Raw genomic sequence first — 27,119 nt, forward strand, 5'->3', positions numbered from 1 at the left:
TTTTTCCTTCTTTATGTAACCAGGTGATAAACAGAGACATTCAAATGAACTGAAACCCACTGAAATCCCTGTTTGTGGCTCTTCTGCTGATTTTTGGTTTGGACAGCAGGGGGCGTATTGTGATTGTTTTACTGGCGGTAGTTCTGAGGTCAAAGTGTATGATACCGGAAGTTGTGGTAACAGAGACAGTCGTGGATCGGGAGAGTAAGAAAATGTAAATAATACCGTGATTTGAAAGACTGCAATGTGAAATACAGTGACAGAGTGGTAAATTGTTTGTTATTTGCATTGAAAATCCACTTTATGTCTGTTTACTGTGCTTAGGAGTACAGATGCTTAGAGAATGAGAACACTGCACGTGTGCCGCTGGTGCTAATCATCCGTGTGCTAGGTAGGAGACTTCCAGTGTATCATTTTATGTTCTTAGTTCCATGAAATCTGACTGTATTGTTATATGCATTGTATTTTTGTGTCGGTTAATGAGATATTTCTAACTGCTTGTTGTTACTGCAGCATGTGTTGAGCACAGGAGTTTATACAGGGCAATGTGGTAACTGTGTGTTTTATTTATCCGCTAGGTGCCACAGCTGTATGTTTCTTGTAGGCTTCTATTCTTTTATGGTTGTAGTACTGTTTATGGTACTGGTTCTTATAATATTGCGCCACAGGTTTTGTGAACCACCTTTCATTGAGTACTTTGTATTATATGTAAAATAAATTGGGAAACAAAGAACCCCCACAAATTTAATTTGAAGTATTGGTGTCTGATTTAACCCGGCTTCATTTAACTGAGGGGTACCAACAATTTTGTCCACGTGTGTACTTAAATCAGTACTGTGACACATTGTGTGGTGATACATTACTGACATGCTTGTACCAATATTGATTTAATAAGACAGAGGAGCATCTTTTGTTGACCACCCCTGAAATAAAAAAATGGTTTAGTTGTCTAACAGGGAACTGGATTGTGGTTCCATTGCTACATTAAGGAGAATTTACATCTCAAAGATAAGTTTTAGAAGAATGTTTGCATGATTGAGAGGCCTCTTATCACATTCAAACATGCTAATTGGTGTTTTCCACTGCTTTATATCTCTACTTTCCTCTCAACGAAAGCAGAGTTTTCTGGCTTTTGGTAAATAGCAGTGAGCAATCAAACTATATTGTTGCCATCATGTAAAAATCGAAAATGAAGAATACTATTGTATCTTGTGGGATGTACAGTTATGTACTTAAAATGCAAAATATGAGTAACTTATCCTGCAATTTAAATAGTCTCGGTGGAATTTTTAGTGACTTTTACCTGTTTTTTACCTCTTTTAATACACTCTTGATCTTGAAGTGTTAACTGAACTGCTAGCTGACTGCAGAGTATTGTTGCTTTCCACCAGACACTTGCTGTAAAGTGGAGCTACAAGTGGTGTAATGGACCACAGTTGATCTATGATCCATACAGATCCCCGTCCACATATTTGCAAAGTTTAGACATCACAGTGTGAAATACACCTTTAGTGGCACTGTTGCTTTTTATAGTAACTAAAGGGGCACTTAGAGTGCACAATCTTCTACCAAAGCCATTGCAGTGTCTTGCAATTTACACAAAGTGTATCCACACTTAGTAGTTTCATATGTATTCATAGTTAAAAAGAGACAGACAACCATCACTGAAAACATACCATGAAATACTATTGTGGCACGTCAATGCAACATGGCAGTTATTATCTGCAGGAAGTCAAAAATGTTTTCTGTCCGCATAAGATTCAACCAAGGTTGCCCATGTCTCCGATCCCGTTTGTGATGTTCGTGGACAGGATTGCAAGGTGCAGCCACATTGAGGAGGGTGCCTCGTTTTTGCCTTTTTGCAGATGATATGGTTCCGTTGGCATCATCAGACCGTGACTTTCAGCATGCATCGGCACAGCTTGCGTCAGAGGGTGAAGTAATGGGATGAAAGTCAGCAACTCCAAATCTGAGGCCAAGGTCTCTGCCAGAAAAAATGGACTGCTCCGTCTGGTTTGGGATGAGTTGCTGTCTTAAGAGGAAAATTTAAGGAGAGATGACTGACGGATATGGGCAGCATCTTCAATACTGTGAGTGTTTTATTGGACTGTTGTGGCTAAAAATTAACTGAGCTGGAAGGCAAAGCTCTTGATTTTTTTTTCAGTCGGTTCTTGCACCAATCGTCACCTGTCGTCATGCACTCTGGGTAGTGACCAAAAGAATAAGATTGTAAATACAAGCAGCCAAACTGGGTTTCCTCCATAGGATGGCTGGAATCAGCCTTAGAGATGGGATGAGGAGGCTGGACATCTGGAGGGAGCTCAAAGTAGAATCACTTAATCTTTGTATCAAAAACAGCCTATTGGGGTGAATTGAGCATCTGAGTAGGATTCCTCCTTTGGAGGTTTTCTAAACATGCCCAACTGGGATAGGTAAACCCAGAATTTGCTGGAGGGAGAACATATCTCACTGATCTGAAAGCTGTTGCTGGGGAGAAGGACATCTGGAATATCCTGCTTGGCCTGCTGCCACCAGGTCCCAAACCTAAATAAGCAGAAACAAATGTATGCATGGATGGAAATCTGCATGAAAATGCCGCCTACATTTTATTATACCCTTGGAGTTTCAATTGTGCAGCACAGCAAACGGCTCAGTTGTCTTTCCTCTGACCCTTCTGTCTCTTCCTCTCCCTCTCTGTCAACTGGGGTTACAGCTTGAAAGGGCAATCTGTGTCTTTATAGATGTCAAAAACTCCTCTACTCTAGGCATCTGTGTTTTTTTTCAGTTTTTTTTTTACCCCTTCCATCTTTCTCTGTTTCTATTATCCAATGAGGAAAACAGAACTGCTGTCTCCTGCTCCATCACTCCCTGTCTGTCTGTCTCCACGTTGCGCCACATCTTTTAGCAATGTCAAAAATAGACCCGTTCACGTTTCTTTTTTCCTTTTTTGCTCTCCCTTGCCTATCTCTTCCCCTCTCTCTCTGTCTTTCACAGGTGTCAGAAAGACATTTGTGTGCTCTGAATGTGGAGTAGAGGTGATGTTTGGATGTTTTGAAGCAGAACTGTCTGTCTAACCGTCTGAATACAGACTGAGACCTATTGATTTCTGGTTTGCGAAGGGATCAGAAGCTAATCTGTATGGCACGCACACACAGAGGAAAGCACACACACACACCTGTGCAAAGATCACATGCTCACTCTCAGTGACAAATGTTTTCCCACCATTACAGTAAGTGTTCATGCACATGTGAACAATAAAAACTGTTTTCTGAGTGCTTTCATGGAGAATTCAGAGTTTCACGTTGAAGGAGAAGTATTTTGGGATGTGCAAACACACGTACTCTAGCAGGGTTCATTTCAGGTCATGGCAGCAATGAAAAATGTAGACTAAAGAAAGCGAGTACAGTACTAATGACACATTTATTGTCTTGAAACATTTCTTTCTCTTCCTGAAAAGCTAAATTTATGAATTTACAGTTATTCTGTTTACAGTAAAGCATGTTAAATCCAGTGTACAGACCTGTATGTACACAAATTCGTCCATGCATGACACACAAATGAATTATCTTATCATTTTCCAAGCTAAGTGATTTGGGAGGCTCCTAGGATGAGTCACTAACAGTCTGACACTCCCAATAGCACGGCTCCTGTTTTATAAATTCTCTCCTGTCTCTTCCTCTCCTCTAATCACTTGTCCTTTTATTCAGCCAGTTCATGTGTCTATTCTGCCTTCTGTCATTTCTGGTGAAACTCAGATGAAAGAACGTAGAAATCTGAGCTAAATCAACCCCAGGTCGTCAAAAGAAACACACTTCTGACCCTGATGACTATGTTATTATCATATTCAGTTTTGAAATTGGATTTGAAAGTTGGTATAATACCAGATTTTGTCCAAACACAAATTGATAGGATTACAGTAAATCTTTGAAAGAAGGGGATTCATTGCGATGATCTGCAGGATGGTCTGAATTTTAAACCAAAGCAGAGAACATGGAAATAATAGAGAATAAGAGGTATGTCTTAACATTGCATCTTCTGTCATGATGATTTGTGATGAAATTGGGATGAAATAATGTCCCAAATGGAGTCAAACTGTTTCCTGAACTAAAGCAGCTATCTGTCTGACCCTAAGGCAGCTACAGCTGCTGTCAGAGTCAGAGTTGTTTTCCTCCAACTGTTCAGCTTTGGCCCTCCTCGAAAACTGGTGCAGCATTCAGAGTTAGGTCACTAGCTGATTTAAATGGGTTACTAAATTATTCTGGAGATATTGGTGTCAGACAAATGTATTTATAAAGTCCTTTTCATAAACAGGCTTGTCACAAAGAAGAAAGGATAATAAATGCAGGTAAAAGGAGGAAAAAACAAGATAGATAAGAAATAGAACAAAACAGAAAAAGAAATGACAGCAGCTTGTTGGCAAATTTTAGTTTGCATAGTGAAGTTGTATGAAGTGTCTTTTTTCATATTCATTCCAATTCTATCTCAGTGCATCACGTACAATCAGCATGGGGAAAGTAATATGAGCAACAGCCAATAAATGCTAATAAATTGTGACTGAGGTTGTTACGCTGTGTGTACTTCACCACTATGGCAGGTGTCCAAACCAGCATATGGAGGTTCAGTTAAAGCACAAAATTAGTTTGGCTGCTAGAATAATAGAAATGACGGATGAATTTTGGAATTTAACACACCACTGTGGACAAAGTCCAAAAGAAGATTTGTTTTCTGCTCAGAATGTAATCGAGAAGGAAAGGAAGTTTATAGAGTAGTTTGAATAGACAAAGCACATACATGCTGGTAGATTAGTTCCCATAGTAACAGATGACAAAGTGTAACCACAATGAAAATTTCATGAAGAAAGAAAGCTGTATGTAGAATAGAGTAGAAAGGTCAGATGGAGTTTGTTACCATTAAATCCATCACACAGTAATGAAAAAGTAATTCAGTCATTTACACTAAAGAACAGGTGAAGGGAATAATTCTTGATCAAGGATGCACTACCGGTCAAAAGCTTGGACGCACCTTCTCACTTAATGGTTTTTCTTTATTTTCATGACTATTTACACTGTAGATTCTCACTGTTGAGGATTTATTCAAAATTTAAAGCACACTGAACCAGCATGGCTACCACAGCATCCTGCAGCGGCATGCCATCCTATCCGGTTTGCGTTTAGTCGGACCATCATTGATTTTTCAACAGGATAGTAACCCCAAACACATCTCCAGGCTGTGTAAGGGCTGTTTGACCAAGAAAGAGAGGGATGGAGTGGTGCGTCAGATGACTTGGCCTCCACAGTCCCCTGAATTAATCCCAATCTAGAGGGTTTGGGATGAGATGGACTGCAGAGTGAAGGCAAAAGGGCCAACAAGGGCTCAGCATGTCTGGGAACTCCTTCAAGACTGTTGGAAAACCATTTCAGGTTAAAACTGATCCAGAGAATGCCAAGAGAGTACAAAGCGGTAATCAAAGCAAAGGGTGGCTATTTTGAAGAATCTAAAATGTAAAACATGTTTTGACTTATTTCACACTTTTTTGTTTACTACATAATTCCACATGTGTTCATTCATAGTTCTGATGCCTCCAGTGAGAATCTACAATGTTAATAGTCATGAAAATAAAGAAAAAAACATTAAGTGAGAAGGTGTGTCCAAATTTTTCACTGGTAGTGTATGCCATCAGTATTTTAGGAAATATACTTTTTAGGTGAAAGGATAGATGAGAAAATTCATGCTACTTTCATATCTCTATGCTAAGCTAAGCTAGCCAGTAGTAGCTGTAGCAGACAGTCAATGATATTAATCGTATACCCTGGGCTAAAAGTGTTAGCCTATAAAGCTAGATTTGTGTTTTAGGTTAACACAATTTATTTTATCAGTATTTTAGGATATATACTTTTTCTAGGCAAAGGGTTAGATAAGAAAATTCATACTACTTTTATGTCTCTCTGCTATGCTAAGCTAAGCTAACTAGTAGTAGCTGTAGTAGACAGACGTAAGAATGGTATTATCTTTAATTTTTAGGTTAAAAATTTTAACCTAAAAAACTGGCTCTATGTTTTAGGTTGACACAATTATGTTATCAGTATTTTAGGATATATAATTTTTTTGACAAAGGCTTCATTATGAAAATTCATACGATTTTTCAGACTGTACGATGATAAACATCATCCAACAAAGCTGTGTGTTAGATGATGATAATCATCTAACACCACATCATCATACTGATGATAATACTGAATAATACTGAATCATTCTGTGATTCAATACTGAATCACTGAATCATAATACTGAATCATTTTGCACAATATTTTGAGACATTCTGAACAGTTTTGAGTCTATTTGGACACATTTTTTGTTTTTTTGGGAAAATCTTGATTTTTTTTGTTATTTGGTCAACAGCTTTGAGAAATTTTGGACAAATTTTGAGTCCTTCTGAACAGTTTTGAGTCTATTTGGGTCTATTAGGGCAATTTTTGTTGCTTTGGGCAGGTTTTTGAGCAATTAGACATTTTAAAATAATTTTGGAATAGTTTGAAAAAAGCCATTTTGGACAAATATTGAATCATTTTGCTCAAGTTCTGAATTATCCTGACCAGATTTGAGTCTATTTGGACAGGTTTTGACTAATTATGGGCATTTTAACATTATTTTAGAATAATTTTGAGATATATTGCGTAAATATTGAATCGTTTTGCTCAAACTGTGAGTCTCACATGTTGCATTCAAGACAAAAAAAAGGAAACAAGGATCAAATCATTCAAATTTAAAAACTTCAGCCGTTCAACCAAACACCAGTTTCAAAAATTCTGCAGTTAAATTGGAGAAGGCAGCACCTGTCTCTTCTCTATCAGTGGAATTAGTGCCGGCCTGGCTTTTGGATTCTAATCAACATCTTTTCATCACACAGTCCAGGATGCTATGATGTTGCCAACAACTGAGAAAATCAGAAGCTTGATTTAGTTCTGATTAGAGGATCCTCCTTCTTAACTCATGCAATCACAGAGCCTTGTTTGTTAATGTTATTAGCCCATGTTCTCGGCCTTGATGACTCAACCGGACAACATTAGCATTCATCCTGAGCTCTGGGCTGAAAACTGCTGTAGAAAGAGGTCTCGCTTTCAATATTAAAGCTGGCCAGCAGAGTTATTGGCAACTTGTCATGTCTGCACACCTTCAGCCGTCTCACATTTTGGGAAAGCAGCTGCCATTATGGCTAAACGTGGCTAAAAGTGATGAAAAGGATGCAGTGTCCTGTTCAAGGGCATCGAGGACGATTCTTGTTTTATCTGTACCAGCAAGGGAATGAGACAGAAAATGGAACAGACACACTTCACCTGTCTGGATGTGTGCTCTTCTGCAATTTCACTGAGCCAATCTCTTAAAATGTTGGCAGGCATCGTGAAACTCAGTAACAGACAAAAACATACAGTAGATATTTGCCTATAAAGATGTGTGGGTTTACATTCAGACTTCAGGCTTGTTTGTGCAGCACAGCCTCTCCAGAACCCACAGTCTGGTTGCAGGTTGGATTCCATTCATCTCCAACATCCGGGATTTTAACTTGATTTCTTTTCTACTGCACAATGTCCTCTTTGGAAAGAAGGAAAGCACTGCAGTGTTTGTATGTTATTCACATTGTGAAATAGCAGTGTAGTCTCAGGCAAATATGTGCACTAGCTATGCTGGTCAACAGCATAAAACGTGTTGTCAACTGTGAGATGCCTATGGTTTGTGGTGTATTTTTCTGTTTTCTATTGACCTGTTGTCATGACACGAGTCACAGATTTCACATTGTATAACAGGTGAGCTTTTTGTATTATTTCTACACTTCGCTGCAATTTCAGTCACTTTTTTTCCCCTTTAAATTTGAGGATGTTCGAACAACAATATGAGTCAGAATTTTTTACTGTCATTTCTCAGTATTTCATTGTTTCAAAATCTGCAACATTGGTCAAGCAGATCAAATAATTTGTGATTATGGGTAAATTGAGTCGATGGGCAGCATTAAAAAAAGGATCTCAAAGTATTTCATACATCAAGCTAAAATTTCCCAAATATCTTTACCTATGTTGATTTTTTTTATGCTATACAAATTGTAGATACATCGAGGATGGTCAAGTAGAAAATAGCCTCTAAAAAAACAAGTGCATTTCACACTTTTAAGCTTTTTTAGAAAAATGTTTTGTGCTGTTGACCCCTGTAACTTAACACATATTTGACACAAAAATCCCATTCTCAAAAGGCAAAACTATACAACTCTAAGGTTAAGACATGGTGTTTGCTAAAAAAATTTGTGTTCTGATTTGGTTAGGCATGTATTTGTTACTGTTAAAGCTTTACACTTTAAGTACTGCTTTAAGCCTCTACGGAATTATGTAAATATCTGTATTTGGCTCGAATTCAAAGCAGTAGTTTCATTATTATTAGCCTGTCACGGTATTCAACAATGTTTTGTGTGATTACCAAACCCCAGATTATATCATCTGACATGCATTTTACTAAAGATGTTATCCATACCTTTTTGGAGCTGTGGCAATGGTGGATGTCATTGTTTCTTAAGTTTGAAACATTAATGAAGACTGTCTAAATAGAGGGAGTTAGTAGATGGGACAGGGCAATCTTTCAGCATCAGGTGATTCATCTCACCATGTTGCACGGCGCTGACTCTGAGCTTTGTTGTATAAAGCCTTGTGTTCATACTCTCTTATGCGGCTCATCACTTTAAACCCTCTGGCTCTGCCTCCCTGACAGCTGCAAAACAACTAGCGTGCATCTTTTACCCAAAAAAAAAGAGAGAAAATAAAAAAAATCATTGCCAAGAAAGAGGCCATAATAAATCAAAGCACAGTACATCACCGTGTTTGTACAGTAAATGAATGTGTGGTTTACTTCTTCTAGGTCCAAATTTGTCAAGCAGAACAGAAAAAGACAGTTAGATGAGAGCAGTGTTAAGACAAGCCATTGTTGTTCCTTTAGGCACACAAGCAGAAACTTCCCTAAATACAGAAGTCAGTACAGTAGATAGAAATACACTTTGTTGTGACTTCAAGTGCAGGTTTCACTTGAAAACACATTTAAAACTCACTGTTTAAAAATGTATTCTTAGCTGTCACATCATTATAATCCTCATATCAGCTCTGCCAGTCACTTTCAGACCTGGAGAAGAATTTCAGTTCAGCTGCTAAAAGCAAGCAGTGCACAAATCAATTCACTGACTCAGGACTAGGCCTGGAAATAAAGGAGCTGGACATGTTTAACATTCCTCCAACAGCTCAACACTTTTTGTCTGCTTTTTGCAAAGTTACTCTTAAATACTTTAAATTTAGCATATTCACATGCACTGATAACAAAAACGTATTAATGTATTTATTTAAAAGTGTGTTCAGCATTTTAGAACATACGCATTTTTGCCAAATGTGAGATATGAAAATGAATTTCACTCTACTTCTGTCTGCTCCTGCTATTCACCAGTTAGATTACCTGAGCAAACATAAAACTCTGGAAAATATCAGGTTGAGTGAAAAACTCAACTTACTTATTAGTAAGTTTTCAAGGGAACTTACTGATAAAATTTACAATCACCTCATGATTACTCGCACTCCAACTTCTCAGCTTTCCCTTGTTCCGCTTAAAAGAAATCCGTCAGACTCCATCCTTTCGAAGACCAGGAAGTGTCAGCTAGAAGATGAAGTCCTGTACACAGTGATTGAGGAAGCAGTGGGACAGTTTGTGCAGAAGCTGCTGGTCTGTGGCGAGGAGTCACTGTATGCTCAAACCGAGGAGGTTTCTGGGGCTCTGACAGACATCCAAGACCTCATCACAAAGATGGTGACCCCGTCTGCAGAAGAGAACGTCATCGTGGAGCCGGAGGTTCCTGCAGTTTCTGAACCGATTTGCAGTGATGGCAAGGATTTGCATGAGTCTCCGGCAGCCACGTTTTCCATACAGGCTGAGGTCCACAGATGCCCAGAGTCTGTCTGTAGTTTGGTGTCAGACCACGAAGAGTCTGAACCGTCTGAAACTGCAGAAACCATCGTGGAGCCGGAGGTCCCTGTGCCAGACACAAATGTTCTCCAGCGCAGAATCCTCTTCCACTGGAGAACATGGAAGAGTTCTCCAGTGGAAGAGAACCACCCAACATCAATGGGTGGGTGATGCCACCCATTGATATTGATGTAGTTTCCTGACCTACCAGCAGGGACGATGAGGGTTCTGATGAGGGTGCAACTGACAAATTCTCCACGCCAGTTGTAGCGTTCAGATCTTGGGAGTCTCGAAAGTCTCTCGAAAGTTTGGTGTCAGTCCATGAAGAGTCTGAGCCCCATGAGAGATCCTCTTATGAGGACCCAACAACTGAACTGGTCACTGCTCCAGAACTTGTTGATGCTCCTGAACTCATCGCTTCTGCTGAACCTCAGGTCGGAACAACACTTTTTCATGTCCAGAGTTCCCACCAAAACATGGATGCCGTCAGTACTCTGCTGATGAAGGTGATATCAAAATCCATATATGAATCCAGGGTGTTGTTCACCACACAGGACATCCAAACCATCCAGGCCATCCCCTGTTGGGCCTGCTGGATGACATCCACATGTCACCGAAACAAACAACTCAAATAACCCAGAAGATGGACAAAATGTCGAAGGCCATGTTGAAGGGCCTTTAAAAAATGTTTGGCTCTGCAGAAAAGTTGCTGAAGGCAGCGATGAATGTACAAGATCCATCTTTTGATGAAGCTGTGGTGTTGGCTTTGAACATTAATTTAAAAATCACCCCTCGACCAGACAATTTGAAGTCTGGAGTCGCCAAGTTCTTCTCAGCAGTGTTCTGAAACTCTGAAGGCTGAAAAGAAAAATGTTAATAATCTCTGCGACACCTTGAACATGGCGACTGAAACTCTGCGTGTTAAAATCTCGAAGCTGATCGGAGAACAGTTGCAGGCACAGAGAGAACGTGAAGAGCTGGAGGCGGCGATGAAGACAGAGAAACTAAAGAACGAACAGTTCAACCAGGGCAAGGAGGAAGAAATCCTGAGACTCAAGAGCCTGACGGAAACTCTCTCTGCAGAACTGAGCAACACAACGATAAACTTCCAGAATGAAAGCAAAAAACTCCAGAAGGAGATAGAGAATCTGGACGAGCAGCAAAACACAGACCTGCTGGCGCAACAGGAGCTGCAGCAGCAGAATTCAGACCTGCAGAAGTTAGTCGACAGCTTGAACACCACGACTGAAACTCTGAAGGCTGAAAAGGAAAAGGCCAATAATCTCTGCGACACCTTGAACTGAAGAGATTTTAACACACTGAAACTCTGTGTGTTAAAATCTCAAACCTGATCGGAGAACAGTTGCAGGCACAAACAGAACATGAAGAGCTGGAGGCGGCTATCACAGTCACGACGCCACCTGAAGAACCACAGATTGCTGCAGCCCAATGGAGTCCTGGTCCAGGTCCCAGTGATGCTGTAGGTTCTGCATCCATCTGCAGGGATGATGAGGCTGTTGTTTGTACACCAGTTGTAGCCCTGAGACCCTCAGAGTCTCTCTGCAGTTTGATACCAGTGCATGAAGAGTCAGAACCAATGACCGACCTCATCACTGCTCCTCAACCTAAGTCTGAAACATCAGATCTTCAGTCTGAGGTTGAGGCTGAAACGTCAAATCTTTGTCCTGTCATCAGCGTGCTGCTCTGTAAGGTGATCACTTTATCCCTGAACAAATGCAAAAAGACGTTATCCATACTGGACCTCCAGGCCGTCATGAAGCGCCTGTCGGAGCTGCTGCTAGACGACATCAACATCCCCGTCGACAGAAGAATCATGAAGATAGACAGAATACCCAAAGCCATGGTGAAAGATCTTCACACGGCGTTTGGCTCAGCAGACGACCTGATAGAAGCAGCAATAACACCAGAAGATCTGTCTTTTGATGACATTGTTGTGGATATTTTCAGAATGCATCTGGATGCGATTGCTCATCCAAAAAAAGAAATCTGCAGTCGCCAGGTTCTTCTCAGCAATGGGAAGAGCCTTCAGAAGACCCTTCAAATGTTGAATGAAATGACCATCACCAGTTTGAAGGGAAAAAAAAGAAGCGTCGAAAACGTGTTTCCTTAAAAATGAAAGACTAGTTAGATGAACAGACACAGCACGTGTGAATCACCAAAACCAATAAGTCATCAATAATTATTAAAAATAAGCTTCACATCAACAGCAAAAAGGTAAAACCCAAAGCATGCAAATTCAAAAATCATTTGTCACTTTTCTGCTCAGATTGCCAACATGAGCTCTGAGAGAAAACAAGTCCTGTTTAAAAGTTAGAAAAAACTTTTACAAAAAACTTTAAAAGTTAAAAAAAATCATAGAAATTTGTTTGAGCTTTTTTAGTGTGTTAATGTGTTTATAGTGTGTTTTAATATGTTTATAGTGTTTTAATGCGATTGTAATGATTTAATGTGTTTTTAGTGTTTTAACGTGTTTTTAGTGTGTTAATGTGTTTTTAGTGTTTTAACGTGTTTTTAGTGTGTTAACGTGTTTTTAGTGTGTTTTAAAGTGTTTATAGTGTTTTAATGTGTTTTTAGTGTTTTAACGTGTTTTTAGTGTGTTAATGTGCTTTTAGTGTTTTAACGTGTTTTTAGTGTGTTTTTAATCTTTGAGCTTTTTTAGTTCAAAAAAATTAAAACAATTTTTTTTTAAAATTGAGAAAAAAATCAAAAAATGAACTCAAAATAAAAAATTGAAAAAAAAAACAACAACAAAATACATGTCGGTTTCTATGAAATGTTTTCTTGTGCCACACGTCCTGTTATCAGGAATAAGTTTTTATTTTATTTATCTGTTTTTTATTATTTTCATTATCACAGTCTGAGATTTGTCTGTGATTAGCTGACAAATCTGATGAAAGATTATTTAATGTCCAATCATAAAGACAAAAAATATTTTAAAATGTGTCCAGATAGACTTAAAACTCTTCAGAATGACTCAAAAATTGTGCAAAATGACTCAGTATTATTCCGATGTTTGTCAAAACCATTGACAAAATGGTTCAAAATTTGGCCGAAACAAACCAAATTTTGTACAAATAGACTCAAAACTGCTCAGACTGCGTTGAAACTTGCGTAAAATAATTCAATATTTGCCCAAAATGTCTCAAAAGTATTCTCAAAATGATCAAAAACTGTCAATAATTACTCAAGTTGTCCTAACATACTTAAAATAGTGCAAATTTTTATGCTTACTTTTCACGTTAATATTTCACTTTTATCTCATTTCAAGGTGCAATATTTAACTTTTATCCAGTTTTCAAATCTCATTACCATACAGTCTATGCTCATTACACAGTTGCAATATTTCATTTCTATTTTATTTTTAGGTGCAATATTTTACATTGACTAATTGTCACTTTTTATTCTCATTTTACTGATAAAATATTTCACTTTTATCTCATTTTAGGGGCAATATTTCATTGTTATCTCACTTTTAGGTGCAATATTTGGCTTTATCTCACTTTCTCGCCATAATATTTCAATTTTATCTCATTCAGTTGCAATATTTCACTGTTATCTAAATTTTCAGGTGCAATATTTCACTTTTTTATAATTTTTCCATTGCAATATTTCATTATTAGGTGCAAATTTTAATTTCTATCAAATTTTTAGGTGAAATATATCACTTCGTCTCATTTGTTCTGTTGTAATACTTAATTTTTCTCTCATTTTTAGGTGCAATGGTTCATTTTTTATCTACTTTTCCAATTGCAATATTTTGTATTTCTTTCATGTTTAGGTACAATACTTCATTTTTTTTTTTAAATTCCAATTACAATATTTCACCTATATATAATAATAAGGTGAAATTTTTCACTTGTATTTTTCAGGTGCAACATTTCATTTTAATTTCATTTTTAAATGCCATATTTCATTTGCATCGCATTTATCAGGTTCAATATTTCATTTTTAGCTCAATTTTAGGGGCAATATTTCACCTTTATCTCACTTTCAAGCTGAGACATTTCAATTTTATCTCATTCAGTTGCAAAATGTTATTTTTATACTCTTTTTTCGGTGCAATATTTCACTTTAGAGCTGAATGAATTTAAAATGAGGATGATTAGAAGCACTTTGTGTAGAATTTGATAAACAGGTTCTGGTGTTCCCAGTGGTAGTTAATGATTACAGTAATTAAACCAGGTGACAGTAAGATTAAAGCTCTGATTAAAGGCTTCATACTGTAAACTGCAAGCACTTTGCAGCAAAGCGCAGCACAATGACAATGAAATAAACTGTATTTATGTATCTGAAGGACGGGTTATTTTTTGACATAATGACTTTTGTCCTTCATTCTATCAAAAAAACAACATTGAAGATACAGTTTAGCGTGAACTTTGGGTAAATGTAATGAAAATATAGTTGACATCATATTTTCCTAAAGTTGTAAAAGAAGAAACCGCACATTCTTACTCTTATAGACAGAAAGTTTAGCTTAAGGCATGTAATAAAGGATATATTTGTGCCATTCATTGCAATGGAGTTTTGTTGATCAGGCGTGACCATTAACTTAAAATCCCTAATCTTAGCAAACCTTGGGTAGATATTGCTGTACACATTGTGCTGAACAGCTAACATCATTATAGCCTCGCCGCGCTAGACAACCCACGGCAACGAATTTAATTCTCTGCCAGGGTGGGTCGAGTTATCCTCCATAAGGCTCGAGGCTGGATTCTCCTAAAACTGGCCGGACGAATCACCATGAAGTGTAGAGTCAGAAGGCGGGCGTAACTAAGTGACGACAGAGGCGCGACGATTCTGACAGAAACAACCGGCGCACAATAAACAGTTATCTTTCGACTCGGCTTTGGCCTCAGCCCTTAAAGATTTGAAGCTAAAATTCAACTTGAAAGATAAACAAAGGACAGCACTGAAGTGTTTCATTGAGAAGAAAGACGTATTTGGACTTACGGCGACGGGATATGGCAAATCCTTAATATACCAGTTAGCTCCGCTGGTTGGGAAGCTAATGGGACTTAGCCACAATCCGCCGGTGTTCTAGGAACTCCGTCAGCCTATTCATTGCGCTGATTGGTTGTATACCTACCCAATTGCTGCAGAGTGATTTGAAAGACAACCTTTTAGCCTGCATCCCTCCCTGTCGAGCGATCCTAGACCCTTGTGCCTTCAGAACATGGGTCTAGCGCGGCTAGGCTAACATCATTAGTCAGATTGTTGGCTTTTCTTTACACTAATGTTTCGATATGTTCTGTCACGTGCAACCATGAAAAGAGTTCCTGTATACGTAGTAGTTGGCTTTTTGAACATATTTAAATGACTCAGCACTTTTTGAAACAGTGCCTACAGGTAAAGGTGGTATAGGCCACTCCAAATGAGACATAAAACTGACATTTTGTAGTAATTTTAGGTTGTTTTTTTTTTTTTTTGAAGTAAGAACACCTTGGACATCCAGGGTCGGGTGTTGTTTTTGCTAATGAAATGTGGGATGCTATGCCAAGATTTAAAAGGTTCTAAGGTGGTCAGAAAAAAGAAAAGACTAGAAATGCCAATGAGTCTGGCAAAAGATTTAAAGTGATGCAAATCATTCATAATCAATCATTTCATAGTGAGGAACATCTTCTAGACTACCATTTTGGGGGGAAAAAATCAAAAGAAAGAAAAGACAAATCACAGAACCTGTAGGTAACTCTCGCGACTGTTGGTGTCAAGGTATTGTAAAAAGCCTTTTTTTTTTCTGTCCAAAAAAGAACATTGTAGCGATTTACCAGTAAGCATATGGGCAAATAGCAGGGATTTTGGAGTAACGTGCTGTGGACAGATGAATCAAAGGCAGACAGCCACAATGACAGCGGACGTGTGGCTCCAAATAAAGGCAGCTTTTCCAGAGAAGAGCCTGATACCAGCTTTAAAGCACAGAGGTGGAAGCATTATAGTTTGAGGTTGCTTTGTCATGTCAGGGACTGAGATGAGTTTAACAATGCATGATATCAAAAAAGATCATTTGAGGCCATCTGTTCTAGAAATTTGAACTGGAAAGAGACCTTTCAACAGCATAATGATCCTAAGTACATAAGAAAACGACCAAGAGCTGACTCACGTTGGACTCTAATCCCAGATTTTTGGATCAAGTTAAAATGTAATAGAGTTGTTTTTTTGTTGTTGTTTTTTTAATGGGCAACACATGCAAGAAAAGCCTCAAACATCTTGCAGCTGAAGGATTTTTGCATGGATGAGCAGTCAAACATTTCAGCAAACAATTATGCAATGATAAAGGGGGGAATACTAACTTCTGAGGCCACTACTGATCATCTATTGATTTTCTTGTTGATAAAATGACTGAAAAAAGCTTATTTTCCTTGTGGTGTTCAAATATATGACTGCATTCAAAAAGATCAAATGTGTGCTGGTCTAAATATCTTAAAAATTACTTATTTTGTCACAAGACTGCATCTTTGTCTTGTTAAAAAAAAAAAGCAGACCAACCACTTCTTGCAATCTTGATGCCGTCGAGCGATTATTTATACTGAAAGCAACAAGATAAACCGACTTTTAAGGCCATCATCACTTCCTTTTAAAAAAAGAAGCACATGCTGTATATGTGGAGATCGTGATGGCTTATTCGACAGTCACTGCTGCCAAGAAGAACTGAGCTGAGACAACAGTAACGAATAATAATAATAAAAAAAAACACATGCATAAGTGAGAGAGAGAGAATGAGACAAGGGCAGAACAACAAGCTGAAAAAGAAATCTGAAAGACAGTGAGTCAGAGAGGCTGAAAGACAAGAGTCAGCAGAGAAAGAGAGATGAAGAGATTGTTGCTCATTCATCCAGTCTTGCAAACAACAGCGTCACAGACACTGAGACAGACGAGGGAGACGGGGAAGAAGAAGAGAAAGCGAGACAAAGCGAGGCAGATCTTGTTCGGCAGAGAGATCACAGCAATACAGATCTATTTGCAGATTAGTAATGGTTCTGGCTGTGTGTGTCTCTATGTGTGTGTGTTTGTATTGCAGGCACCAACAATGTCACACACATATACAAGTGCGCACACACCCACATGCCTACACACTCACACACTCACACACACACACAGCAAACATACCTTTGCCTGGTTATCCTCACATTCCCTGAGCAGAGAGCAACAAATTGACACACTGCAGTTTATTTATTGCTGTATACCAGGTTGTAGGTGCTTTAACGCCATCTAGAGGCGAACATCTGCATACAGGACACTGAGTTTTATTTTTAGAGGGTTTAAGATATTTATTTGTCCTTTTTAAGATATGTGCTTTAGTAAATAGATCAGACGTAAATCAGAAGTGTAAATATGCTGGAGTACTACAAACAGAATTCCTCCTGTCCTGTCAGTCTCCTTCTCATGTCTGAAAACTTGAAGTCTGAATGTGATCATCTGCCAAAAATTGATTGCCCTTGAGACTCTGCAACATTTTCCCTGTTCTGTGACCTAAATTAAACTCAGTGGAATTGTTTTTACTTGGTGAAGCAGCCTTAAAGGACCATTTAATGTTTGCAAAAACAGGTGACTCCATTTTCAGAAAACTCATTTTTTTTATTGTTTACTTGAGAAAATAAATAATAACACTAAAAATTTATTTTTTCTCCATTTTGTCATGTATTTTTCTACTGAGTCAAATCCACTCAACTTCAGTTTGATATTATCTCAAGTGAAAAATAAAAAAAGCTTTCTGAAAATTTATCAAAACGGAGTTATCTGTTTTTGCAAATGAACTCTCCAAATTCTACCTGGAACTAGTCACCAAGTACATTCATATTTTTATCACATCTACAGTATTGTGGTGTTTAATTAATAACTACAGTGACACCTCTAAATTAGTTTTCAGCCTGTAATCCTAAATCGAAGACAACTCGACTTCTGTTTTTTGGGTTCTTGAGGGTATTTCACAGAAGAGGCTTCTCCGGTTCTGAGTGACTGTTGTGAACTCCTAAATATATGTTTTCACTCTTAAACCACATGGCTAATGGATAATGATTGACCTTTAGATGCATCAAGGTGTGAATGGCTGTCAAACTGCCCTTTCAGTTTACTCAAGACTGCATTATAAGTACCTGATAAGTGGTATCCCCTGTTTAGAGATGGATGTCCCACATAGATGGCTTTCTCTCAAACTGCGTGTCTTCTCATCTGCCCAAATATGGATGATAGATGTCACAGTCATAAAAGGAGTGCCCTTATTATCCTTTAAATGCAGATGTGTCTTGTCCTGAAACACTGGCTCTCTTGCGTGATGCCAGAATTCAATCTGCACTGTAATTCTCCAGACATCATGTTTAGTTGAGCACAGTTTTGAGTGCGTTCGATACACAATATCTAAGTTGATGCTGTGAAGGTCCTAATTAGTTTCTGTGACATAGATAGACATGAAATATGACTAATTACCACCGATCGCCTGAAATTATTAAAACATTCCACTTTACTTACCTCCCGTGTTGACAGAACAGTTGAATTATTTTCCACATGACTCCTTTAGTAACTACTTGAGAGGGCCACTGCTCTGTTATGGAGTTATATTTTAATGAGTTTTGGAGGAAATGGATCAGATTTTCAAACAGAAATGGGACACAAGTAGAACAAAGCAAAACAAAACAAAACTGAATGCGAGATATAGAGATGAACTTAGATATGAAATGTATTGGCGGCTTTATCAGCTCACCAGAGACGCTTTGTCTGGCGTTCGGCTGAAAATTTCATCTCGTCTTGTTCTTGTGCCTCCAGGGTTTGCAGCTGTGTCACCGCTGAGGTCATCCTGTCTGCATACCAAGACCCTGCGCTTCCTCTCCAACATGGCGCTGCATGGAAAGAAAAGTGCAGCAGCCACCAGTAATTGGTAGGCATAAAGTGTTGTGTTATGTTGAAACAGCTGAAACTCAACAGAGGCATGCTCCTCTGGCTTCTCCTGCACCCTCCCTCTTTGTTATCAAATCACCAGCTGTTTATGAACTTTGCACTAACTCTGCTAACTCACCCTGAATGGTGGCAGGTGTTAGGAGCATCCTCGGCAGTTGACTCTGAGTGGCTTGATAATAACACAGTAGAAGCATGATGCATGGAGAAAAATAGCTCCAGGCTCTACTTTTAAAAATAAAAATAAAAAAAGTAATTAAATAAATAAAAGCAGCAGGGTGCCTCTATTTTACATGTATATTTTAGTTAAAAAAAACACTTGGATCAAAGCAGAGTGGACCATTTACAGCAGAAAAATGGTAATGCAGATGGACTGAGCTCAGCGCTCATGAGGATGTTCACCAGATGAAGCAGTGAGCGGCCGACTCTGCAGGGACTGATCTAAAGCTCCCTCGGGGTTTTACAGAGGACAACATTCATCATACACATTGCAAGAGATGTCACAAATGGTGGTAATAAAAGTTACATGAATGATCAGCAGGAAGCAAGTGTGGACTGTTGCGCTGTTTGGGCCAGCTAAATGACTTGTTTGAATGTAACTGGGACTGTGTGCAATAATCAGCTGCCTGACGAACACCAAACTTGCAGACAAATGAAAATACAGCTTCATAAATAATATTATAGTGAGGGGAAAGGTCTGCAGTTGCCGACGGATTCCAACACTGCGACAAGAACAAAAAAGCATCTCTTTAAATTGATATTTTTAAATTGATTTATTAAAATGAGGGTCAAATGTGAGAATGAAACAGCACAAGTCTGGGATTTAATAATAATGGATTAGCACTTTTTTGGCCACTCAAAGCACTTCACAATGGATCCATTATTCATTCACTCACACATTCTCACTCTGGTGGTGATAAGCTACATTTGTAGCCACAGCTGCCCTGGGGCAGACTGACAGAAGAAATGCCAATCCGTGCCTATGGCCCCTCTGACCACCACCAACATTCATACACCAGAGTGAGAGCAGCACTGGAGGCAAGGCGGGTAAAGTGTCTTGCCCAAGGACACAACAGCACATGACTAGCGGGAGCAGGAATTGAACTGCCGACCCTTCAATCATTGGACAACCCGCTCTACCACCTGAGTCACAGCCGCCCGATTTGAAATGCTCCTGAAACCAGTTAGACTGCACTAGTCTGACAAAGAATAAAAATACATAACTTTCCTTCTTTCCTTTCTTTCCTGGAGCACAGTGGCACAGGGTCAACAACTAACTATTGGACTTGATCTCTGGCCTTTATATCCAGTGAGGAAATCGATTTTCATGAAAGTTTGTGTACGCATCTGAGAAAGTGGTCAAAGGTTGGCATTTGTGTTTTGTTCTACTGAACAACTCCTTACCGCTTTTATTTTGGTAACGATCTTTTATTTTGATAAGTACCTAGCATGCAGTTAAATTCAAAGTTGGTACTCTAGCATGAACTTAAGTTTCATGAAATAATTGTGTGTTTTTAGGCTGGTTTGGCTAAATTACTAATGTGAAGAGAGGTCATTTCAGGGAAAATACCTACATGTGTACAGTATATGTGTGCAGATTGTCAGACATCCAAAATATGGTATTTCAAAGAACTTGATGTATATTATCTTTTTATAAATGATGAAAGATTTTCTTCTTAGGACAGCAATATGACCAGCAATACTTACATTCTGGACAGAGAGGTAAAGGAAGCATCTTTAAACAGAATAGAGGGCCTATGACATCACTTATCTGGTGCTTACAATGCAGTCTTGAAATCTCTTCAAGACATCAACAACAATTAACAACTAAATCTAAATGTTACTGTGTATTTTGTGCAGAAAAATCCTCAACTACTCTAACATTACTTGGTCAAATCACTGTGGCAATGTTAACTCACATTAAACTGAGCATGCACAGTAATCATCAAGTCCTTAGGAGACATAAAGTTCTGGAAAAACTGCAGGATTTTAGTTGCAGGATTGTTGGGGAACTCTGCAATTAGGCAACTTCAACCAATTAAATTCGATACCTGGATCAAGCCACTGTGAACCTTAAGCTCCATTCAGCAGCTGTCTGACGTGAAGACCGTGAGAAGTTATAGTTAATTGTCGGTATTGTTCTCAGTTATCTATCAGCTGGGTGGGAGTTGGGTTGGGTGGCTGAGGCGGTCGCTCTCCTCCCCTCGCTGCTCGACGAGATAAGAGCTGAAAAACCGCAAATGTGCCATAAAACTCCCCCAGTTCACCCTCAACCTCGCAGAGTCACACATTTACAATGACTGATTCAAAGTAAGTATTCTTTGCAAAGTACACCAGTACTCACTGTTTGCAGTAAAATTGACTGAATATCTGAACTGAGAGTATTGATACATGAGTACACAGGAACTTCAGTGTATAAATATGTTTTTAAGTGATAAGAAGCCAACAGATGGTGAGAGCAGCAGCCTTAAAAAGAGCAAAAAGAAGCAAAAGAAGGAAGATGCCTGGAGACCAGAGGGACCCAGAGACCCGTTTGCACTGGTTTGTGTCTTTGAGTGCTTACATGCAGTATTAATGTGTTTGGCTACATTCAAACCAGGTATGTTTGCCCTCCAAAATAATATGGTTATCATTTCACTGTATAGGCGTTTACACTCAGGCAGGTTGATGCTGCTGTGTGACAGTCAGACTTAAGTTTCTTCTCACTTCAGCGGATTAACACGGTAACCTGCCCTTTCCCTGTCTTGTCCTGCACCAGCTGGACACTCTGCCAGAGAAGAAGCAGCAGGAAATCCAGAGAGCCCTTCACCTCTTCTCCTTGGCCCCAACTACACCTAAAACCCTGCAGCAGGCCAAGAAGCACACCTACCGCTTCTGGAACACACAGCCTGTCCCCAAACTGGGTAAGAAGTAATTCATCTCCCTGCTATATTGTAAATACTCAAATATACATACCAGATTCTAACTTATGATAACAGCAAAAGACTGACATTTTGAACTATTTGAGAAGCCTCAGGTATGTCCGTTAAATGTGAGACTTCTGACAGCAGCCTGTTAGCTTAGCTTAGCAAAACCTAGAAAATCACTCAGAGAGCTGTGTAATCCACCAAGGCCGCTCATTACTTGTATCAATTCCGACAGATAAGTCCCAATAAGTCTGTAGCGGTCCATTTGTAGTAGGATCGGAATCATGTGATCATTAGCAGGCAGCTGACGTAGCTGTCACTTGTTGTCATAGATACAGTGACACTGTGTCGCTATCAAGGATACAGAAATCTTTTCAAAATCCGTGGATCCAGAGTATAAGCCGCATCACTGCCAAAAATCGAATCAGTTGGTCTGTGTTTCATTTCTGACCTTCCCTGAAATTTTCAGCCAAATCCGTTAATCCGTTTTTGAGTGGTGTTGCAAACAGACAGACAGACAGACAGACGCCAATTGTCACATAACTCTGCGTCTTTTGGAGAGTAATAGTGGCAGGGCTGGCCGCTGGCATAAACACTCTATGCCGTTGTTTATCGCCACATCCACTAGAGGGGGCCACACCACAATAAGTGTGTGATTCGCATTTTGTCCCTGTCCAGGATACATTTTTAAAAAAAATAAATATTTGCTGTTAATCATGTGCATGTGTGTTTTAACCCAATTACAAGCTGTGCACGTGATTTGGTAGTTGCCCTGTGCATGTTTTGGGGCCACAAAAAAAAAATCTTGCTTAGGGCCACCAAAGTCCTAGGGCCGGCCCGGAATAGTGGGACAAACACTTTGAAACACTTTGGTTTTACCTTGAATGGACAAATACGAGAGTGATATCAATGTCAGTCATTGCTTGCAGAAAGGGAATTTGACAATTTACCAAAATGTGCAGAAATAATCAAAGCTAAAAACCACTACAAATCTATCAATATTTGAAACTAGCATCTTCTTCTAACATTTTATGTGCACATATCAAATATCTACTTTTTACAGCAAAAAAAACAAACAAACAAATGTATGTGTGGATACAAACCATGTGGGACCTAAGCCTCAAAACATTGCAATTAAAAATATTTATTTCCACAACTTATCACATCTGAGTAACATTGCATCGTAATTACACAGCGTTTATAAAATTAGATTGAAATTCTCGGTTGTTTAGATTTTTAATGTTCATTTACCATTAAGTTCTGCTTTTGTGCAAAAAGCCCTGAAATGCTCAGTAGTAAATGCATTGCTCCCTATCATCAAAATATTCAGAGTCAAGCTTTGTGCACCTTAAGTTTTTCTTTCTTATGTATATGTGATCAGATGACACTATTACAACTCATGGCCCAATAGCTGAGGGTGAAGTTAGTGTCCGAGAGGAGCCCTACTCTCTACCTCAGGGTTTCTCCTGGGATACTCTGGACCTGAGCAGCCCTCCAGTGGTAGGTACAGTGGTACTATATGTATAAAAAAAGCACTTCACACATAGAAGCATGGAACTCCTTCTTGGTGTCTTAGTGTTATTCGAAGCCCGTTAATCAAATTTACTGCTTTCCCATCATTTCAGCTAAAAGAACTCTGCAGTCTACTAAATGAGAACTACACTGAAGACGATGACAACACCATCAGACTTGACTTCTCTCTGGAGTATCTGGAGTGGTAAGCCCCAAGCACATGTATTAAATCAGTTCTGATTTCAAAAATTCCAGTATTAATAGCTTTTTTAAACTTTTCATTCATGTAATGAGGAAGCACTCACTTTCTTCAGCTCAGTCGGGGTTAATGTTCACAGAGTTTCACAGATTCACAGCTGGAAACTGCTGAGTTTAATCCCGCTGCATTGCTTTTTAGTCTCTGCGTTGTACTGAATTAAAGCGTCTGTCTTAAAAGAACGGCGTAATTTTCCCCACTCGACTTTCCGATCTGACTCAACACATCATGTCAGAAACAAACCAGCTACTCTGATCTCATTACTGCTGCCTTTATACTCGGTGATCTCTATAAGTGTTACTGCCACCTTCAGGGACCCTTACATCAAAACTTTTTACTTTGAAAGAAATAATCAACATTTGCTTTCCAGGAACCGCCACAGGCTTTGGCCCTGAGGTTAATTTAGTGTAGTTGTGTCAATTCTTCTTGTGGAAATGTGATTAATCTGAGTTTATTGAACTACTCGTATTGTTATACTGAAGACAGTCTCATTCATTTTCTCTTCAGGGCTTTACAGCCTCCAAACTGGCTGGCCCAGTGGCACTGCGGTGTGAGAGTGGACACCAATCAGAAGTTAGTCGGCTTCATTGCTGCCGTTCCTGCAGATGTTCGCATTTATGAGACGTGGGTAGCTCTACAACTAAAAGCGAATTTATGTGTTTTCTGCAATCTGACGAATAATGTTAGTATTCCGAACACAAAACTGTGGTAATTTTCTAGTGCATGTCTTGAAGCTAAGGCTTAAAAATGTGCAGGGAGAAGCGGGCGGTGCAGGTCAAACTCTTATGTGTTCATAAGAAACTACGCTTGAAGCGGATGACTCCAGTTCTGATCCGAGAGCTCACGAGACGGGTGAACCAGCAGGGCCTCTACCAGGCGCTCTACACGGCCGGCACAGTGCTGCCCACACCAATAAGCTCCTGCAGGTACTTCAGCTGCCTTACATGGTTCAGATAAATTACATTTAAAGGCAAAGCAAACCCACTTCAGTAAATTTTAGTACAATAAAAAGTGAGTACAAGTTTCTGCTCCCTGAAAAAAAAAACAAATATGCAGTCTTTGTTTTTCAGTACACATATAGGTCAATGTATAATTGAGGGACTTTTGAAGTCCATGGGATATATCTTGCATACGTTTATTATTTTAAAAAATAATGTTTTTTATGTTCATTACGATCATGTCTTCAAAAAATTCCACGATTATTTATTATGGAAACAATCACTTATTAATAAAAACATGACTGGATATCACTAAAATGTCAACTAAATAATCATCCGAATTTAACAACAACCACTTTCTAATTAGCGCTGAACAATAATAAAATGAGCTCATTCAAAAATAGTTTTGATTGTGCTCTTTTTATTAAGTTGAGATAATCATGACAGGCATTTCTTTTTTGGCAATATATCAGATTTTATATCAAACAAAGCTACTTGTATCTGTGTATGAGAAATCACTTTCAACTAAGTTACCCATTACAAGAACACCTCTCAAGGAAGTGTGTTAATTTCAGATCACATGACCTGCTCCATGTGATGTCATTTCCTCCTGAAGAAAAGACTGACAAGACTCCAAGACTTTTTGAGTTATCTAATACAAAATAATGTGTGAGTCAAGGGTGGATTCATCACATGTCAACAGGTTTACTACAATATCTTTATAAATAACTTTCAATTTCAATTTTACTCACTTGTATATGTAATGTTCTAAAGAATCTTTCTCTAAAAATGCCATGTGGTGTTTAGTTATAGGCGGCCATGTTGATTTATAGGCCTGAAAACAGTAAAAAAGTCAACCATGATACCTGTCAACTATGTTACAAGAAGTCCCTCAATTATATACTGACCCAAATGCTGTTTCTTGCGTCTACAAATAAGCACCCGTTACTATACGTCTGTGGTATTTCCCCTATGAAACAATGTTTACCTTCAGTGTCTCTGCCAAACAATCTAATTGTTTTAGAGTCTGGCATCGCCCTCTGAATCCCCGTAAGCTGATGGAGGTCAACTACCCAGGTCTGAGGCAGAAGACGACCCTGCAGAGAGCGCTCAAGTTGAACCGCCTACCAGAGGTTAGTCCGCGCTGCCATCTAGAGGCAAAAAGTGATTACTGCCTCGGTTCAGTATTGATTTTTGAATTGAATTTGTGTAATGTCCATCCTCATATCACTCTCTCCTATGCCTTACTTCATTTTTGCCTTTCTAAGGTGACAAAGGTACAAGGTCTGCGCCCCATGACAAAAGAAGATGCTCCAGGGATACAGTCACTGCTCCAGAAAAACCTCTGCAAGTTTCAGCTCAGCCCCCTCCTGTCTCTGCAGGAAGTAGAGCATTGGTTGCTGCCGAGGGAGAATGTGGTTGACACCTACGTGGTGGAGGTCGGACTTTTCTGTGTCTTCTCATCCTTTTGTAATTAAAAAAAAAAAAAACTGATAGTATGGTGCAGTTGCTAAACACTGATTTACCTCCTCCCCTCCCACACAGGATGATGACGGTGCCCTGACAGATGTGGTGAGTTTCTATAGCGTCTCCTCCAGAGCGCTGAATCACCTGGTTCACTCCGGCCTCAGAGCAGCTCATCTCCTTTACGTCGCCTCTGCTGCCACCGAGATGACCGACCTGATGGAGGACGCCCTGGTCCTGGCTAAAGCTGTGAGTGTGTTCGAACAAGAGCACGATCAATGCCGTCTCACAGAGGCTACAAATAGATTGCATATTACTAATTAACTTCTTTCGTGCCTTAGTGTGTAATTTAATCCACTTGAACTTATATATATATTCACACAACGTCACCTGGATGAATGACCTGCCATTAATTCTGCATTACTTTTCCTCATACTACATACATTATCCAGCTAAATGATCAACAGACTGCAAAGCTTTAACAGGATTGTTGACCTAAACCTTTTCTCAGGCTTTATTTAGTCTCTTATCTGTTCTTTTTTTCTCACTAATAGAAAGGTTTTGACATCTTCTGTGCCCTCGATGTGATGGATAACGAGGGCTTCCTGGAGAAGCTCAAGTTCAGCATCGGCGACAGGGTGGTTCATTACTACCTGTACAACTGGATGTGCCCTAATATGAGCCCAGACAAGGTATTCAGTGCAGGAATATCACCACCTGTCAGGAGGCATCACTGTCACTCAGTGCATTTAACATTCACTGTTGAAACACTTAGGATTTAGGAATAATTTCGAGTCCAGCAGACCAAAGCTGTCAGTAAATGTTATTTATATAAACGGGTTTGTGTTTTACAGGTGGGCTTGGTGTTGCCCAGCTAACCTGCTACTGAAAGAAGGCAGAAGTGAAGATGAGAGGAACAGAGTGAGTGGCAGGACGGTGGAGGTCAAACTGCATCAGCATTAATAAACATGAATTTGGTTACAAAAAAATACACCACAAAGCACACTCCCTCACAGACCAAGGAAAGAAATTGTATTTGTGAGTGCATTTATCATCTGAATATCAGTTATTTACTGAGTTCAGTGTTTCCATGACAGAAAAATATAATCTATTACATGATGGAGAATTGAATTAATAAATTCTGAAGATTCA

General features: G+C 39.1%; 1 protein-coding gene across 3 annotated transcripts; it reads left to right on the forward strand.

Annotated features, from left to right (window-relative positions):
* On the forward strand, positions 1 to 27,119 carry LOC110965006 (glycylpeptide N-tetradecanoyltransferase 1-like). 3 transcript variants are annotated; one of them, XM_051939878.1, is made up of 14 exons: positions 1 to 391; positions 1,866 to 2,090; positions 18,763 to 21,201; positions 21,324 to 21,432; positions 21,650 to 21,794; positions 23,179 to 23,297; positions 23,423 to 23,514; positions 24,073 to 24,189; positions 24,321 to 24,491; positions 25,528 to 25,636; positions 25,772 to 25,942; positions 26,049 to 26,216; positions 26,522 to 26,659; positions 26,822 to 27,119. In XM_051939878.1, exons 3-14 carry the CDS (start codon positions 21,188 to 21,190, stop codon positions 26,843 to 26,845), a joined length of 1,377 nt encoding a protein of 458 aa, XP_051795838.1. In that variant the 5' UTR covers positions 1 to 391; positions 1,866 to 2,090; positions 18,763 to 21,187; the 3' UTR covers positions 26,846 to 27,119. The 3 variants fall into 3 exon arrangements, with proteins under 3 accessions (XP_051795838.1, XP_051795836.1, XP_051795835.1); XM_051939876.1 differs by having other exon boundaries at positions 1 to 214; positions 325 to 391; positions 18,763 to 21,432; XM_051939875.1 differs by having other exon boundaries at positions 18,763 to 21,432.

Source organism: Acanthochromis polyacanthus, chromosome 19, assembly GCF_021347895.1.
Source record: "Acanthochromis polyacanthus isolate Apoly-LR-REF ecotype Palm Island chromosome 19, KAUST_Apoly_ChrSc, whole genome shotgun sequence".
Taxonomy (NCBI): Eukaryota; Metazoa; Chordata; class Actinopteri; family Pomacentridae; genus Acanthochromis; species Acanthochromis polyacanthus.